The sequence below is a fragment of the Benincasa hispida genome, chromosome 3, assembly GCF_009727055.1.
Source record: "Benincasa hispida cultivar B227 chromosome 3, ASM972705v1, whole genome shotgun sequence".
Lineage (NCBI taxonomy): Eukaryota > Viridiplantae > Streptophyta > Magnoliopsida > Cucurbitales > Cucurbitaceae > Benincasa > Benincasa hispida.
Genome location: NC_052351.1, coordinates 30,896,812 through 30,913,978, shown reverse-complemented (window position 1 = coordinate 30,913,978; position 17,167 = coordinate 30,896,812). Strand labels below are relative to the sequence as shown.

At 31.6% G+C, this 17,167-nt stretch overlaps 1 protein-coding gene across 5 annotated transcripts; it reads left to right on the top strand.

The window, feature by feature from the left end:
- Positions 1 to 172: 172 nt before the first annotated feature.
- Positions 173 to 3,850, top strand: LOC120072673. Of its 5 annotated transcripts, none has more exons than XR_005480565.1 (7): positions 173 to 692; positions 798 to 1,014; positions 1,111 to 1,169; positions 1,256 to 1,310; positions 1,493 to 1,522; positions 1,650 to 1,703; positions 3,422 to 3,560. XR_005480565.1 is itself a non-coding variant. In XM_039025114.1 (6 exons), exons 2-6 carry the CDS (start codon positions 928 to 930, stop codon positions 3,550 to 3,552), a joined length of 444 nt encoding a protein of 147 aa, XP_038881042.1. In that variant the 5' UTR covers positions 173 to 692; positions 798 to 927; the 3' UTR covers positions 3,553 to 3,850. The 5 variants fall into 5 exon arrangements, 2 of the variants coding, with proteins under 2 accessions (XP_038881042.1, XP_038881043.1); XR_005480566.1 differs by lacking the exon at positions 3,422 to 3,560 and adding an exon at positions 3,364 to 3,379; XR_005480564.1 differs by having other exon boundaries at positions 1,256 to 1,522.
- The last annotated feature ends 13,317 nt before the right edge of the window (positions 3,851 to 17,167 follow it).

Sequence of the window (17,167 nt, the reverse complement as noted above, 5' to 3'; positions counted from 1 at the left end):
TTGACATATTTTTCATGTCAAGTAAAATATAAAAAATAATATTTTTTTATCTTTATTTTTATTTTCCTCCCTCCCCCATTTTCATTTCCCTCTCGAATTTAGTTTGCCTTCTACCAAAATTATCAAATAAAAATTATCCCTCCCAAAATTATCAAAATCCCCTTTTTCTCCCTCTCAGGCCGCAATCCACCCCCCCTCCCCCCTCTCTCACGTTAAGTCTTTCTCCCTCCTTTACGTTTCGTCTTATTCTTGTAACCCAGCCCATTGTCGCCGATTTTAGCCACCACTTCCAGTTCCTCCGGCCATCGTTCAATTTTCGTCGTCGCTGGGCCGCACCTCCAACGAACGATCGACCACGAGCATCTTTGGTTCAACTTTCGTGTGCACCCATCGCTGCCGATCTCTCCATCTCCGTCCGATCATTCTCTTTTAGACTTGTCATGTGGTTCTGTCTTATCGGCGCCCAATCTCAGACCTGTCGTCGGCATTTTGGGTAAGTTTTTGGTGTCTTGTATGGATTTTCTTGGCGAATCTTAAATACCCACTGGATCCATGCCAAATGCCCACCGGTCAGCCACGTACAAGACCTACCGGTTAGTACTCCACCGGATCCGCGCTAGTCGTCCAGCCTAGCCTCGCACCAAATCCAGTCAGTCTTTGTGCCAAATTCGGTCAATCCTCTACCAGATCTGGTCAGTTCTCTACCGGATTCGCTGTACAGTCGCGCTTCCCTTGTCAAGTAAGAGCTTCTTAATGTTTTATGAGTGTTCTTGTTCCTCTTTTGTTTTTATTTTCAGGCAAGTTGGTCGAGGCTCGAGTGAAGCATCGATTTGAGCAAACACTTCAGGTAAGTGTATTGGATGTATTAGAATGAATTTGTGATTTGGGTTATAATATAGCATCTTCTTTAATGATTTGCTTGTTTGAATGTTTGATGATGAGATTGATTTTGAAGTGTTGGAAGGAGTTGAGTTGTTGTCTAATAAGTTTGAGACCGATCTTAGCAATGTTTTGGTAAGTTAGGAGGTTAGTATTAATAGTTATTTGTTGCCCATCAAAGTATTTGTCTAATAATTTAGTTATTTTCAATTTTTTATGTTCAATTCAAAGATTTCAAGGGATTGGAGCCACTGTCTAGCAAAGTTAATGATGTTTGGACGTTTTGATAGGTATTAAGGCCTTGAAACTCTTTTGGAATTCTTACGTAGTAGCTGGAATTTTCGTTTTGTAACCATTATTATTGAACTTTTCGTAGGTTGGATTACTTCGTTGTAGTTTTGAAGTGGCGTTCGAATCAAGCCGCACTTTGGGTAATCTATTTGGAGTTAATCGATTATTTTGGTGAATGAAATTTTGAAGAATTGGTCTTTCAATGTTCTGTAGTTATGAATGAAATTTTGTAGATAAGATTGGATTACTTTGTTGTAGTTTTGAATGAAATTTTGTAGATAATATTGGGCTTCCAATAGTCTCTATTTTTTATTGCTTGTAGATAAGATAAGTTGTGAAAGTTGGCCGAAAGGTATCTGCATTCTTCTATTTTAAATTTTAGCATTTCTTCTATTTTAAATTTTAGCATATGCTTGATTTGTTGATAATCTTCTTCCTCTTTATTATATCTCCCATCTTCCTTTGTTTTGTATCGAAAGGTAATTATTCCTCTTGAGGCTGGATATGGTCAAAAGAGAATGAATGAAATCCTAGTAAGTTCCTAACTTTAAGTTGTAAATATTTTTTAAGTCTCAAGTATGATATTTTTTCCATATCATAAAGTAAGTCAATCATGTACATTTTTCCTTGTGCATGACTTTTTGTCATTATTGTATCTTAACACTTATTCCTATATTTTGAAATTTGATGTTATCACCCTTTATTCTATTTTGCAAGTTGACTTGCCTATGTTGGATTTTATGTCCTAAAACTTGCATTTTGTAAAATGATAAACATATTCTATAATAAATATACTTATTATTGATGTCATAAATTGTATGAAAGTCTAAATCTAATAAACTAAGACCTATCACTATTATATGAGCACTTGAACTTTATGTAGAGACATAAGAGTGGATCACATTCGAGTAAATAGTCAAAATGATCTATGGTACATGAATAAGATTAGGTACCTTGTTCTGGTAACACCATTGGATGCGGCCTACTTTGTAGTTGTTACAAAGAATTGTAAAGTATTACATACGATGTGATCCTAATTTGTACATATTATGACATGAGGAGTGGGGGCATCCTATGCAATGAGTTTGCATAAGATCAGGACCAAGAAACAAAGATCAGGACCAAGAAACAAGTCACTCTTACTTTATAACGTTGTTTACTGTATAAGACTGTCTATTTCACCTAGATGACCTAGCTAACTCGATCTTAATCCTGAGCTAACTATGAACTCCTATTTATTTGGGATTTTCCTTAGATTTGCATAGGTGATGGTTGGCTCACCAGTGGCGACTCAATAAGACTCACGTTTCTCGGGTAAGACCGAATAGATAGTTGGGGACATAGGGTACAAGACGGAGTTAATGCTTACCCTATTTAGGGATAGGGGAAAGGTTATTCTCTCAAGTACTGAATCTAGGTCTTGAACAAGGAGCCCCATCCTCTCACTGAGATGAGAGAGTTTGATTTAGTGATTGGATTACAAATCAGTTGTTCATTAGAGGATCAGTAAGGACTTGAGGAATAAGACGTAATCTTGGGAGTAAAACAGATATTTGACCCAATCGTTATTACGAACAACCTGTGAAGGGTCGACTTGCTGATTATTGTTAAATCATGTGGACATAATATATCTACAGTGAGAGGAGTACAACTATGGGCTTTAGTGGAGTGACCCATTAGTTAATGAATGAGGAATAATCTGGTTTAATAAGTTTATCTAATTAATCTCGGATTGTTGGAGCCCATGATCTGTAGGTCCGCGAGGTCCCCCTATTAGCTCGTAACGGACTAGCTCGAGAATAGCGTGATAAGTTAATTTTAAACGTTCAAATTATAATTAAGGAAATTGGTAATTATATAAGATACAGTTACGTGTTTAATTTGAGAATCAAACGAAATAGGATAATTTATATATTTAAATATGATTTAAATATATAAAGATGGATATGTGTAAGAATTAATTTAATATTTGATATCAAATTAATTAGTTTTATTTAAAAATTAATTTATAAAATTTATTTCATTTTTCAATTTTTAAAATCTAAATGGATTTTGGAATTATCATTTTTTATTGTATGATAAAATTGGAAATTTATGAAAAACAAAAACACAAAGGGAAAAAGTTGATTTTCCATTATCCATCTTTCAACTTGCTCACACAAAATCATCTTCTTTGCCTTGTCTTTCTCCAAGCATGAGTTGCAACTCATGCAACTGTCTCCTTTGCATGTTGATCTGCAATATATTGAAGAGTTTGGAGTGAAATTCGAACAAGCAATCTATAGAGAATGTCAGAGAAAATTTGGGTTGAAGAAAGGGTTCTTCGCCAAGATTGCTGCTATGAACTTTTCTCTTCCATCTCTTGATTCAAGCTTGTTTTGAGTCCCACAACTTAATCTAGAGCACCAAGAGAATAGTAGTGAAGATCTTGAGGTGGTTTGCAACAAGATTCAGAGAAGATAGCAGTTGGAGAAGGAGCTTTGAAGAAGTTTTACAAGAGGTATGTCCTTAAACTCACTTGTTTTCTGCAAGAGCATGCTTTATATGTTGCCAAAATTAGTGAATTAGAGTGCTTAGATGTACGTTGTGCTTTCGTTGTTACTGATACAATCCTATAATTGGTATCAGAGCAACATATAAGCATTCAATTCAATTTATTTTTTGTTTGGTGGGTGTTTTATATGAGAAATATGAAACTGATGCACTTATATGGTTTTCTGAGTTTTGGCATTTTGATTCTCTTTAATTTCTCATTTAAATTTGTAATGGATTCTTATTTGATGAGTTTTTATGTATTAGCAAGAGTCTGTAATTTATTTGGGATTATTAGAGTTGAAATTAAGATGTAATTGAAGAAACAAGTGAAGAAGGCCGAGCTGCTGTTCCAGTTTTTCAGCTTATGCTCAAAATCGTTGTTGAGGTTCAGTTGCTAAGCGATCGTCTAGCTCCAGGCGCTACACGATGTGAAGAAAAGCTAGACGATCGTATAGCAATGGGCATTGGTCGTTGTGATGTTGAATGCTAGACGATCGTGTACTTGCAGGAGCTAAACGATACGTCTAATTTGCTATGCGATAACACTAAGGAATCGTTTAGCTTTGGTGTGGGAACTAAACGATACGTTGAATTTTCTAAAAGATGGCATTACACGATCGTTTAGCAATGACATGCACTAAGCGATGCGATGAAGTGCTATGCGATAGCACTGAGCGATTGTTTAGATGCAGAGCTAAGCGATCGTGTAAACAAGTTGCTAAGCGACGCGATGATGTTCTATACGATAGAGCTAAGCGATGGAGTTAAGCGATCGTGTAATTCTATACAATAGAGCTAAGCGATCGTGTAGCTTCGGCAGACACTAAGCCATCGTGTAGTTCTATGCGATAAAGCTAAGCGATTGTTTAGTTGCGGCAGACACTAAGAAATCGTGTACCCCTTCAAAACACAAGGCGATGGAGCTAGACGATTGCATTCAGTGCTACACGATCGACCTTAGCAAGACTTTGAGGTTGGACCAAGAGCAGCTGGTTTGACAGGTTTTCTGAAGGTCCAATCTGGTTCAGCCTCAAAGTGTTTTTGGCTGGTCTGGTTCAGACTCTTCTAGTCCGGTTCAAGATGTTTGGGTTCGGTTTGAGCGGTTCGAGCGGTTCAAAGACGGTTTTAAAGCTATTTATAATAATTAGGCTTCCATTTGCTTGTTTATGCCAAAACTAAAATCATATCAGTTTGTGTTTAATTATTTATGCATTTGATGTATGTTATAATTAAATAAATCTTGTTTGTGCATATAGTATGCCACTTAGATTTAAGATTCCACCATAGGAAGTATGTTACATGCATTGAATGTATGTTATAAATTGTTATAATATATAGTATGCATGTTAGAGTTTCTTGTATTTAATATAAGTGTTATATTAAATATTAAATGCCTTATGTATGTTATGGATGTTTAGCATGTCTAAAATTTTATAAATTGTTATAAAATTGGGTTAGACATTTAAAATCCATAAACAATAGTTGCATGCTCACATAGGTTGACCAACTGTTTTAATTGTTAAAACTTATAAAACCTAGGTTACAAACTCAACTGGTATATAATCTTGTTTAAGGTTGGGGTAAGTTGACGGTTTACGGAACATCATCTACCTGGAGATTATGGTCGAATTATTGAGTATTGGTAACCGATTTTATGAGCATACGTGAGTGATGTGAGGTAATAAAATAGTTTATCACCTCTATTACGTGAGTGATGTGACATATTAATTATATAGTAGTAGAAGAAACATACTTGACGGCGGTTCTACCTATTTTTTGTACCAAACCAATTGTCTTATAAAATTTTACCACTAAATAATAAACTGTAGTCATGGTTCTTTATATTAACAACTTGAAAGTAGAATGATAAATAAAATAATGACATGGTTCCATTTTTAGTCTCACAATACAACTTTGCTATGCATAGCCATAAACTAGTGTAATGGTTCCATTCATAAAAACTATTGCTATGCATAGCCATAAACTTAAAAATAATGGAAAAGATTTAAATACATGCGAAAGTAAAGAAGGGTGGCATTATAGGAATTAATGTGCATTTGCATGGGAAACAATCGTTATGAGAAGCGCATCCACGGGCCATAGGACAAGCTCGCATGGATAATCCAGTAGATGTTAACATTTTTGTAGAGTAATTAATATTATTGAAGGATTTTGATCTAACTTCCTTATCTTCTTCGGAATGGAGTTTTACGATCCTTTGATTGTCAATAATAGATCCAGTGACCAATAATGCGGAATCAACCATCATATTCATGACTAACATTATTACCATTGCCATCACCGTACTAAACTTCATCTTCATTGATAGACTTGTGTTGTTGAAACTAAATGGTGGGGAATAAAATCTCACTTGACCTTTAAATTTGTAATGTAGGAGAAAGAGGTAACTTGCAAAACAAAGAAAAATAGCTTTATCGGAGAATTTGTTGAATATTGAAAACTACTTCAAAGCTTGAACTTATCTCATACAGAGTTATAATGATGTATTTATAAGAAAAATAACTTAGAATTTTCTTTTTTTTTTTAAGATTAGGATGTAGATTTTCCTAATCATGAATAAGTTGGGAATAGTCTTTACTTTCATCTTCCACCTATTTTCCCTAATCCTTTCCTAATTCTAAATAAGGATAGGACATATTTTCAACTTTTTTAAGAAAAAGAACATATAATTAGCTTTTCAAAATGTTGTACTCATATGGGTAATTTCCATTTTAAATCATTAAATTAAATTAAATAAAATCTAAGGAAAACTCAAAATTACGTAAAAAAACGAAAAAGATTTAAATTTTTTTTACAAATCACATTAGAGAATAAAAATAAAAAAAAATATAAAAAAAAATAAAAAATCTATATACTATCTTAATCTAGTATCTAAAAAAAGATATAGAAAAAAAATAAAACACAATAAAACTCTAAATTGCGTTAAAAAAATAAAAACAAAAAATATATATTTTTTGTACTATCTAAATCTAATTTAAAATCTAAAAGGACTATGAAAAATCTATTCATATTAAATCATTAAATAAAAAATATCATGTTTATCTAAAATATGGTATCTTAGTTAATTTCATATTAAATCATTAAATAGTCTCATTATAAATTGGTATTCACATTTAATAATAATTATTTTCTTTTTTTTAAAAAAAATCTCATGTGGTTATCAGGCTAATATAATTTAATTGAAAATAAAATTAAATGATAACTTTAATTCTAAATTTTCTAAATAAATAGCTAAATTGAGCCTCCCATTTTCGATTAGGTACCTCCTCTTCCTATACTTTTTTCATTTTTTTCATTTTTTTCTTTTATTTATTTATTTTGTTAATAGAATCTATACAACTTCTTTGTTAATATTCATTATTTTTTTTAGAAAATTGTTGTAGCATTCAATTTGATTTTTCTTTCTAATTTCTTGTTAGCGTTTCTTTTCCTTTCTCTTCTAGGTCTAGAAGAAGATATCACATCTTTCTTATTTATTTGGTCATCTTTTTAATTTTTTTTTTCATTTTCAACTTTATGAAAACATCTAAAGTGATTTAATGTATTTTTGTATATGCTTTTGAGGTTACCTTTTTATATACGTAGATTTACGTACTGATTCTCACATACTAATGACAGTGGAGAAGAAGATCTTACGTTTGAAGTTCAAGAAATTTCTCTTAGGTTCAAGTAATTTAGAGGTCGGTAATGTGATGGATAAGAGAGTGATCGACTACTTTTATGCTTTTGTAGTTTTTTTCTTTTCATTTTTTTTTCATTTTTGTAATTGTGCACCAATGAATTTAGAGGCTTATAATAATTTTTACATTTTTTGACATACTTTTGTACTTTTTTTATGTTTTAAAATTTATTGTAAATACACACCAATTCTTAAAATTTCAAAATAAAGTCTAAATTCAAGAAGAATCATTACAGATTAAGAGAGATTGAGTTTTTAGAGATATTTTAGAACTTTTGTCGGTATAAAAAAATAATGTATGTGTTTAAATTAAAATTTGAAAAATTGTAAATTAGGAGATAATTAAATAATTTTTTTTTCAAATAAGAACAAATTATTACGAAATTTCATAAAAAATAGAAAAAACAATATTTTGGTTTAAATTAAAGGTTGAAATTAAAGAGATAATCACATCATCTAAATCAATTAAAAAATTTTATCGTGAAATAAAAAAAAATAATACTTTAATTCAAATTAAGTGAATAATCAAATCATCCGATCCAAAATAAATAGAGTAAGAAAATAAGAAAAATCTTTTGGTTAGCAACCAAAGTTCAGAATTAAGAGGTTAAATAAATTATCCAATATATTTTTTTCAAGAACTATCACAAAATTTTATAATTAATTGTTTTTTTTAAAACCTTACTCAACACATGCGACACACGTATCAAATCCCTTGCATTAAAAAAACGACATATTACTTGTATATTATTAGTAGAAGGATTGTGTGGGCATTCCCAACTTTTTTTTGTCCGTGTTTTGTAGCTTGACACGGTTCTCAAATTATACAAAATATTTTGAACGCGTATATTTTAATTATATTGTAAAATTTAAAAGATTTCACTTTTATTCATGAATTTGGATTTCTTATTTAAAAAGATAAATTTAGAAATTGGTTAAATAGATAATTTTAATGATATTTTTTGAGATAAAATAAATAGTAGAAAATATCTTAAACTTCAATACAATGATGAAAAAAATACATGCACATTCTCATTTTTACCGATCAACTGTAACATTATTTTAGATCCAATTCCAAAGTTTAAAAATATTCAATATAATTTGACCAATATAATATAACCAAACCATTTTTTAGATGTAGACAATTGCTTTATTTATTAGTTGTCCCACACAAATTAATGCGTACAATTATATGTCGGTTACAGAAAGTGAAGGTATTTGTAATGAACCAAAAATAAAACGGCAACAACAAATTCTCTGTAGTGTATGATTGTTGGATAATGGGCATGTCCATTGGAAATTTCACAGAAATTTTATGATTTTATTAGAGTTGTTCCTTCTTTTTTTCCAAAAAAACTTTGATGCAGCTTAGACTAGGTTGTATTCATCTATTTTGCATTCATGTGATATTTCATTTTTTAAGAAAATTTATTTAAAAAATTTATTTTTTAATATATATAGAGAAGTTGGAGCATGGATCTAAGTGCAACATCGATTGCACCCGAGTAATATTCTTTCTTTTTATCATGAAGACATTTTAATAGAGTATTTTTTTCATTAAAAAATTGTGCTTTTTTAACTTTTTTTTTTTAAAAAGAAAAAAATCATGTTTTTTTAAACTTTGGAAAAAATAATATGGAAAAGAAATGAGAACAAATTCTTCATTTTGCTTGTGGGCTAATTAGACCATTTTTTTTTTAAAAAAAAAATCATTTTTCGTTAAACATTTTTTTAAAAAATGTTTTAAATATATTTTGAAATGTTTCAAAAGCTATTTTGAGTAATTATCAAATACCTCACTTTTTTTTTCAAAATGACTTATTTTCCAAATTAAACACTTTAAAAGTTAAATTAAGCACACCCTAATAAATCTTTGAAAATTTAATTAAGTCTAGCAATAAAAATATTTTAACTTAGTCATAAAATCAAACAATAACATGCTCATAAAATCAAACAATAACACCTCAAAAAGTTGAAGAGATGAGATGGATCTCCTATGCATCGACTGGTTGCAATCTGATGTATGCAATGTTACATACTAGACCTGACATTTAATATGTAGTGAGTATAGTTAGTAGATATTATCTAATCTAGAATTAGATCACTGGACACTAGTTAAAACCATTCTAAAAAATATATATTAGGAGAATAAGGGACTATATGCTTGTGTAAGGGTCTAAGGATTTGATCCTTACATGATACACTGACTCTGATTTTCAGATTGATAGGAATTCCATGAAATCCACTTCAGGATGGTTGTAGTATGGAGAAGTACAAACCAAGGTTGCATCACTGACTCTACCATGGAGGCAAAGTATGTAGTGGGTTGTGAAGCTGCCAAGGAGGCTGTATGGCTCAGGAAGTTCTTGACTGATCTGGAAGTTGTTCCAGACATGTCAAAACTTATTATCTTTTATTGTGATAATAGTGGTGTTGTGGCTAAATCCACAGAGCCTAGGAGCCATAACCGTGGAAAACATATAGAACGCAAGTATCACCTGATTCAGGAGATGTGCATCAAGGAGACGTGGTCGTCACGAAGATCGCTTCCATGCACAATGTTATTGATCTATTTACAAAGACCCGCATAGTTAAGGTATTCAAGTCACCTAGAGAGTTTAGGTCTATGAGACATGCCTCATCTAGTCTAAGACAAGTAGAAGATTTATATTCAGCATGTATTGTATGCCCTAATTTCTTGTTTTTTATGTCCTGTTGTACTAGTTTGTTCTTTTATCATGTACAACCCACTAGTTTAGGACAAGTGGAAGATTGTTGAGGTTGATGCCCTAAATCTCGTGGTTTTATAGTTTCTAATTGTATTTGTATATAATTTTATTTATCTAATAAAATAAGAGGTATTTTATTCGATATTGAGTTGCATTAACCAAAAAATTAATAAACTAAGATCCATGGTTATTTTTTGTAACTTAAACATGTATGTGGAGACATACAGGTGGATCACGTTTAAATGATAACTTGAATGGTCTGTAGTAGATAGATAAAGCTAGATACCTTATCCTAGTGACACTACGGATATGACCCGTTTATAGTTGTTACAATTGTTGTAAAGTACTACAAATGATTTGATCCTGATCATTCATGTGGAGACATGTGAGTGGGGTATCCTATATAAAGAGTTTGTATAAGACTAGACCACGAAATGTATAGTATATTTTATAACAAGCTAGAAGAGACTTACATTTCACTAGGATGACCATAGTGTTGAGAATGGTGTCCTAAATCTCCTTGTAACGTAGTTTGTAAACTCTGTATAAACATATTGTTGTTAATAAAATAAGTGTTATTTTATAAGCATATACTTAATCCAATAAACTAAGATCCAAGGTTATTTCATTAATTTAAACAAGTATGTAAAAACATACAAGTGGATCTTGTTTAAATAATAACCTAAATGGTCTGTAGTAGATGGACAAGGTTGGGTACCTTATCATGGTGACACTACGGATACGACCCGCTTTGTAGGTGTTACAAGTGTTGTAAAGTGCTACAAATGCTCTGATCCTAATCATTCACGTGGAGACATACGAGTGGAGGTATTCTATACAAAGAGTTTGTATAAGACCGGACCACATAATGATTAGTCTCTTTATATAACTTTGTTGATAATAGAGACTTATATTTCACTAGGATGACTATAGGTGACATGACCTGAATCCTGAGTGAGTTGTAAACTCCTACTCATGAAAGCAATTTTTTATTTGTATGGATGAGAGTGGCCAGATTGCCAACTCAACAAGCCTATCATTTTGAGGATTCATCTAATTGGGGAGCTGGGAACTCAATTACACAAGACGAAATTCACTCATTCCCTGATGTAGAGGCAAGTAGATAAATTGTTCCCTTAAGAGTTGATTCCAAGTCTTGAACATAATAGCCACACCCTCTCCTGGCCCTAGAGGACTTGTGTTAGAGTTAGATAACATGTAGTAGAAGTATCAAGGATTCATAAGCATTTAAATTCACTAATTTTGGCAAAAACTAAAGCATGCTCTTCTAAAAATAGGGTTTTAAGATCATACATTTGAAGAACTCTCCAAGAACTTGATTGTACAGTAGCAGTCTTCACCAAAGATCACCGTGAACCACCTCAAGATCTTTCCCACTATCCTCTTGAAGCTTTAAACCGAGTTGTGGGACTCAAGAACAGCTTGAAACGATGAAGAACAGTGAAATACTCACAACAGCTCACTATGAAGAACTCTTTCTTCTCATTGAAATTTTCTCTCAAAATTTTCTGTGTTAGCATGCCTTCAAATCCCTCAAAGCTTCTTTATTTATTGCAGATGAGCATGCAAAGAAGAGAAATGCATGGCTTGCAGCTCATACTTGCTATATTAATGAAGAGAAGGAAATGGGCTTTGTGTGAGCATGAAGAAGATGATATTGGAAAATCAACATTTTCCATTTTGAAGCATGCAATCTGATTTTTTCAATTTTTGTTTTTAAAACCAAAATTTGATTTCAAAATTCAAATTTGATTTTAATAATTGAAAAAATAACTTTCTATAATTAATTTAATATCTTAAATTAATTTTTGCACAATAATCATCTCATATATTTAAATCATGTTTAAATATATATTCTCCTATTCCGATTAATTTGAATGTTTCAAATTAATTTCTCAAGCTATTCTAAAGCTTAACCATTTACGAGCTAGTATGGGACCTCACAGACCTACAGATCATGAACTCCAAGAATTCGAGACTAATCGACTAAACTCATTAGTCCGATCTAACCCCATTCGTAAACTAATGGGATATTCCACTATAGCCCATAGTTGAACTCCCCTCACTGTAGATATATTATGTCCACTTAATAACCATAATCAGTAAGTTGATCCTTCACAGGTTGTTCGTAATCACAACTAGGTCAAAATTCCCATTTTACCTCTGTGAATACATCTTGTTCCTTAAGTTCTTACTGACCCTCTAATGAACAATTCTGATTCATAATCTCTATGAATCAAATTATTTCTCTATCATGAGAAGGCAGGGCCCGATTGTTCAAGACCTGGAATCAATACTTAAGAGAACAACCTATATGCTAACCCTAAATAAGGTAGGAGTGAATTCCATCTTGCAAAGCTATGTCCTCAGCTATTCATCCGGTCTTATCCCCAAAATGGGAAGCTTATTGAGCAATGTTGTTGGACTACTCTCACCGTTTGCAGATCAAAGAATAATCCCAAACAAACAAGAGTTCATAGCTAGCTCAGGATTAAGATCGAGTTAACCTAGTTATATGATAAATGAAATAGTCAGTTTTAACAGTAAACGATCATTATAAAGAAAACTGACTATTTTCGTGGTCCAGTCTATATGCAAACTCATTGCATAGGATGCCCCCACTCACATGAATGATTTTTGGATCACATTGTTTGTAGCACTTTACAACTTCTTGTAACAACTGTAGAGTGGGCCACATCCAATAGTGTTACCAGGATGAGATCATCAATTTCATCCATATACTTATTAGACCATCTGGGCTATATACTGTCAACTTGATCCTATTTATGTCACTACATAAAGTTATAGTATTCAGACTATAGCCAAGGATACGTTTATTGGATTTTTATAATAAGATGCAAAATCAACAAGTTATTTTTATTGATAAATAGAATGTTTAACACAAACTGTGAGTTCTAGGACATTCCCAACAACTTGGTCATACTGGGACTATGACTTATTGTTCATTAGAGGAATCAATGGTACGTAAGGAGTTAGATGTAACTACAAGGGCGATACGGTTTTTTGGCCCAACTATACTTATGAGCAATTTGTGAAAGGTCATTGCACTATTGATTGGTTATATCAAATGGACATAGAAATTTATTTGCAACTGTCGGCCTTTAGTGGAGTGACTGGTAGTTAACGGACGTTGGGTAATTTAATTAAAGAGTTTAATTAATTATCCGAGTACCGTTGAAGCTTCAATCTACAGGTCCATAAGGTCCCATTGTAGCTCAATAGAGATTTAATCTTTGGATTAATTTGAAGTGTTCAAATTAATTGAGGGAATTAATTATATATGATATAATTAATTATAATGTATTTGATACATTATGATAGAAATTTGAATATGATTCAAATACCAATTATATGAATGAGATTCATCTAATTAAATATAAATATGATTTATATTGAGAGGAATAAAATATTTGGATAAGATCCAAATATCATTTATATGGATGAGATTCACATAAATGGATTTAATATAATGTCACGTATAGTTAAGAGAGAATAAAATCTATAGTTTTTGTTGTATTTGATGCAATATAAAACTATAAGCTATATGTTATATTTGATATGACATATAGGGTATATAATAAAGTAGTTATTATATATTATATTTTATTAATTTATTTGAAATTAATAAAAGAGAAGGAGTCATTATTCTCTCAATACTAAAGTGGGTTTCAAGTGGGTTGAGAGAGAATGATTCTGTTCAAGCATCCAATGTTTTTATAGAGAATAGTTCTCTGAGAAAAAACTCCCTCTCATCCTCTCCATCTCCTTCCCTCTACAAAGGATTCAAGCAAAGCTCAAAACTCCTGCTTGAATCCTTTAATCCCAAAAGAGAATACAGAGGGTTCTCGATTGGTAGTGTCTGTGCAAGAAGAAGGAGATCTGCGAGGAAGGAGTTCCGTTCGTGATTGTTCGAGGGATTCGAGAAGAAAGGTTCTTCAAAGGTGATTTCTCTTGAACTTGTTTATTGTTTAAAGCATGTTGTAATTTAAAGTTAAATGCATATCTCTTGTATGTTTACTGTAAATTTTATATTTGATAATTAATGGAATTTAGACGATCCATTTCCGCTCAAGGAACTCCTCATGTTGAAATTCCTTCACATAGGTGACTTGACCTAAATTCTAAGTGAGTTATGAACTCCTGCCTATGAAGGCGATCCTTTGATCTGTATGGGTGAGAGTGGCCAGATTCATAGACTCAATAAGCCTACTGCTTTGGGGATTCGTCTGATTGTGGAACTGCAACGCATCTACACATGAAGGAATTCACTCATTCCCTACTATTAGAGTAAGTAGAGAAATTGCTCCTTTAAGAGCTAATTTCGGGGCTTGAACAATGTGGCGCTACACCCTCTCCTGGTCCGAGAGGGGTTCGGTTATAATTGAACTATAATTAATTGTTCATTAAAGAGATCAATGGTATTTAAGGAGTTAGACGTAATTACAGGGACAAAATGGTAATTTTGGCCCAGTTGTGCTTACGATCAATTTGTGAAAGATCAACACACTATTGATTTGATTATATCCAATGGACACAAAAATATATCTCTAATGTGAAGAGTGCAGTTGTCGGCCTTTCATGGAGTGACCGATAGTTAATGAAGGTTGATTGATTTAATTGAGGATTTTAATTAATTAATCAAGTATCATTGGAGCTTCAATCTATAGGTCCATAAGATCCACTTGTTAGCTCAATTAGGATTAATGAGAATTGAATTAATTTTAGATTAATTAAATTGTTAAAATTAATTAAAGGAAATTAATTATATAAGATATAATTAATATAATGTATACGATACATTATAATATAAAGTTTAAATGAGAGAAAATATTTGAACATGATTCAAATATTAATTATATGAATATGATTTATATAAAACTATAGACTAAGATTAATATGAATATGATTTATATTAATTTTATAGACTATATGAAAGATTAATAAACTATAGGTTATGTTATATACAATATAATAAACTATAGATTATATGCTAGTGATATAACATATAGTATGTTTTAATTATATTTAAGTTAGTTTAATGTAATTAGTTTTGTTTTTGAAATTTTTGAATTCAAATAAATGTGAGGGTGTTACGTTTATAACTTCCTCTCTCTTTCCCTTTAATCTATCTACAAATCTTGAAAACATAGGGAAGTGGGTTATAGACTTGGTCTCTTTCTCTCCATCTTCTATGTGAGTTCCCTTTGTGATAAAGTAATTCTCTTAACAAAATCATTTCATCCATTTTCCTAAAATTAATCTCATTGAAGCCTAAACTCTCAATTGATTCTCATCTAGAGAATATCATGGGCTCCGTGTGGTGATGTTCCTTTGTGTTTGTTGCATTTTCGTGATTGTAAAACCGGGAGAAAAAGTGACCATTCTAAATTCGTGCAGTAGAGTAGATCAGAGGAGGAAGCAAGAAGAATGATTTATTCAAGATGAGTTCTTGAAATTCTCTCTTTCCTCTCTATAATCATTGTGAACATCATGTTTAATTGATCTTATTTAATCCATATTTTCATCCTCTGCTTTATATGTTCTGTAAAATGAAAAATAGGACACGATATTTTCAGCTGTGGGTATTCACTTATCCTTCAGAAAACACTTACCCTTGAAAAAACTCTCTTCACGTTTTCCTCTCTAGTAAGATCATGAACATAAATCTTCCCACGAACACCTCAATGTACACCAAGATGAACACCACCAATAAAGTTTTTCTTGATACTTAAGGTGAAAACCAAAGAAAAAGGTGTGGGCTTGTCTTTATTAATTTTGGTGAAGGGAGAATGGAGAATTTTGAGAGAGAATTTTTACGGAGAATAATTATCTTGTAGAAAGATCACACAAAAAATGAATTTCACATATACCGATCAACTGCCTTTGTGATGTGTGTATATGAGAGGGATGAGGGGAGTTATGAAATAACTCCATCACTTGGAGTTATTTTACTTTTCATTTCAATTATATTAAATTAATATAATTAAAAACAAACTATATATTATATCTCATATTCTATATAACCTATAATTTATATTATATCACATAAAATATAAACTAATTTTATATTCTCTCATATTATCTATAGTTTCAATGTGAATCATATTCATATAAATTCTAACCTATAGTTTTTATATAAATCTCATTCATATAATTAATATTTGAATCATATTCAAATATTTATCTCTCTCATTAAACTTTATAATACAATGTATCCAAATACATTATATTAATTGTATCTCATACAATTAAGTCCTTTTAATTTGAACAATTTAAATTAACTCAAAATTAATTGATTCTCGATAACTTTTATTAAGGTAGCAAGTGGACCTTATGAACCTACAAATTAAGCTCCAATGATACGAGATTAATTAATTAAATTATTTAATTTAATTAATCAACATTCATTAACTTCCGGTCACTCCACTAAAGGTCCATAGCTACATTCTTTGCATTGTAGATATATTTATGTGTCCATTTGATATAATCAATCAACAGTAAGTTGACCCTTACAAATTGCTCATAATTATAGTTGGGTCAAAATTACCATTTTACTTCTAGAGTTACATCTAACTCCTTAAGTACCACTGATCTCCCTAATGAACAATTAGTCATAACCAACTATAACTAAACCTATCTCTGGCCAGTGAGAGGGTGAGGCGCCTCATTGTTCAAGACTCAGAATCAACCTTTAAAGGAGCAATTTATCAACTTATCTTATGCAACAGGAAGGAGTGAATTTTTTCTTGTGTAGTTGTGTTCATAGCTCTCCACGTGGACGAATCCCCAAAATGATAGCCTTATTGAGTCGACGAAACTGACCACTCCCACCCATACAGATCAAAGGACCGTCCTCGTAGGCAGGAATTCACAATTCACTCAAGATTAAGGTCAAGTCACCCATGGTCATCCTAGTAAAATGCAAGCCTCTTCAAATAACAATGTTATAAAGAGAAACTAATTATTTCGTATTTCGATCTTATACAAACTC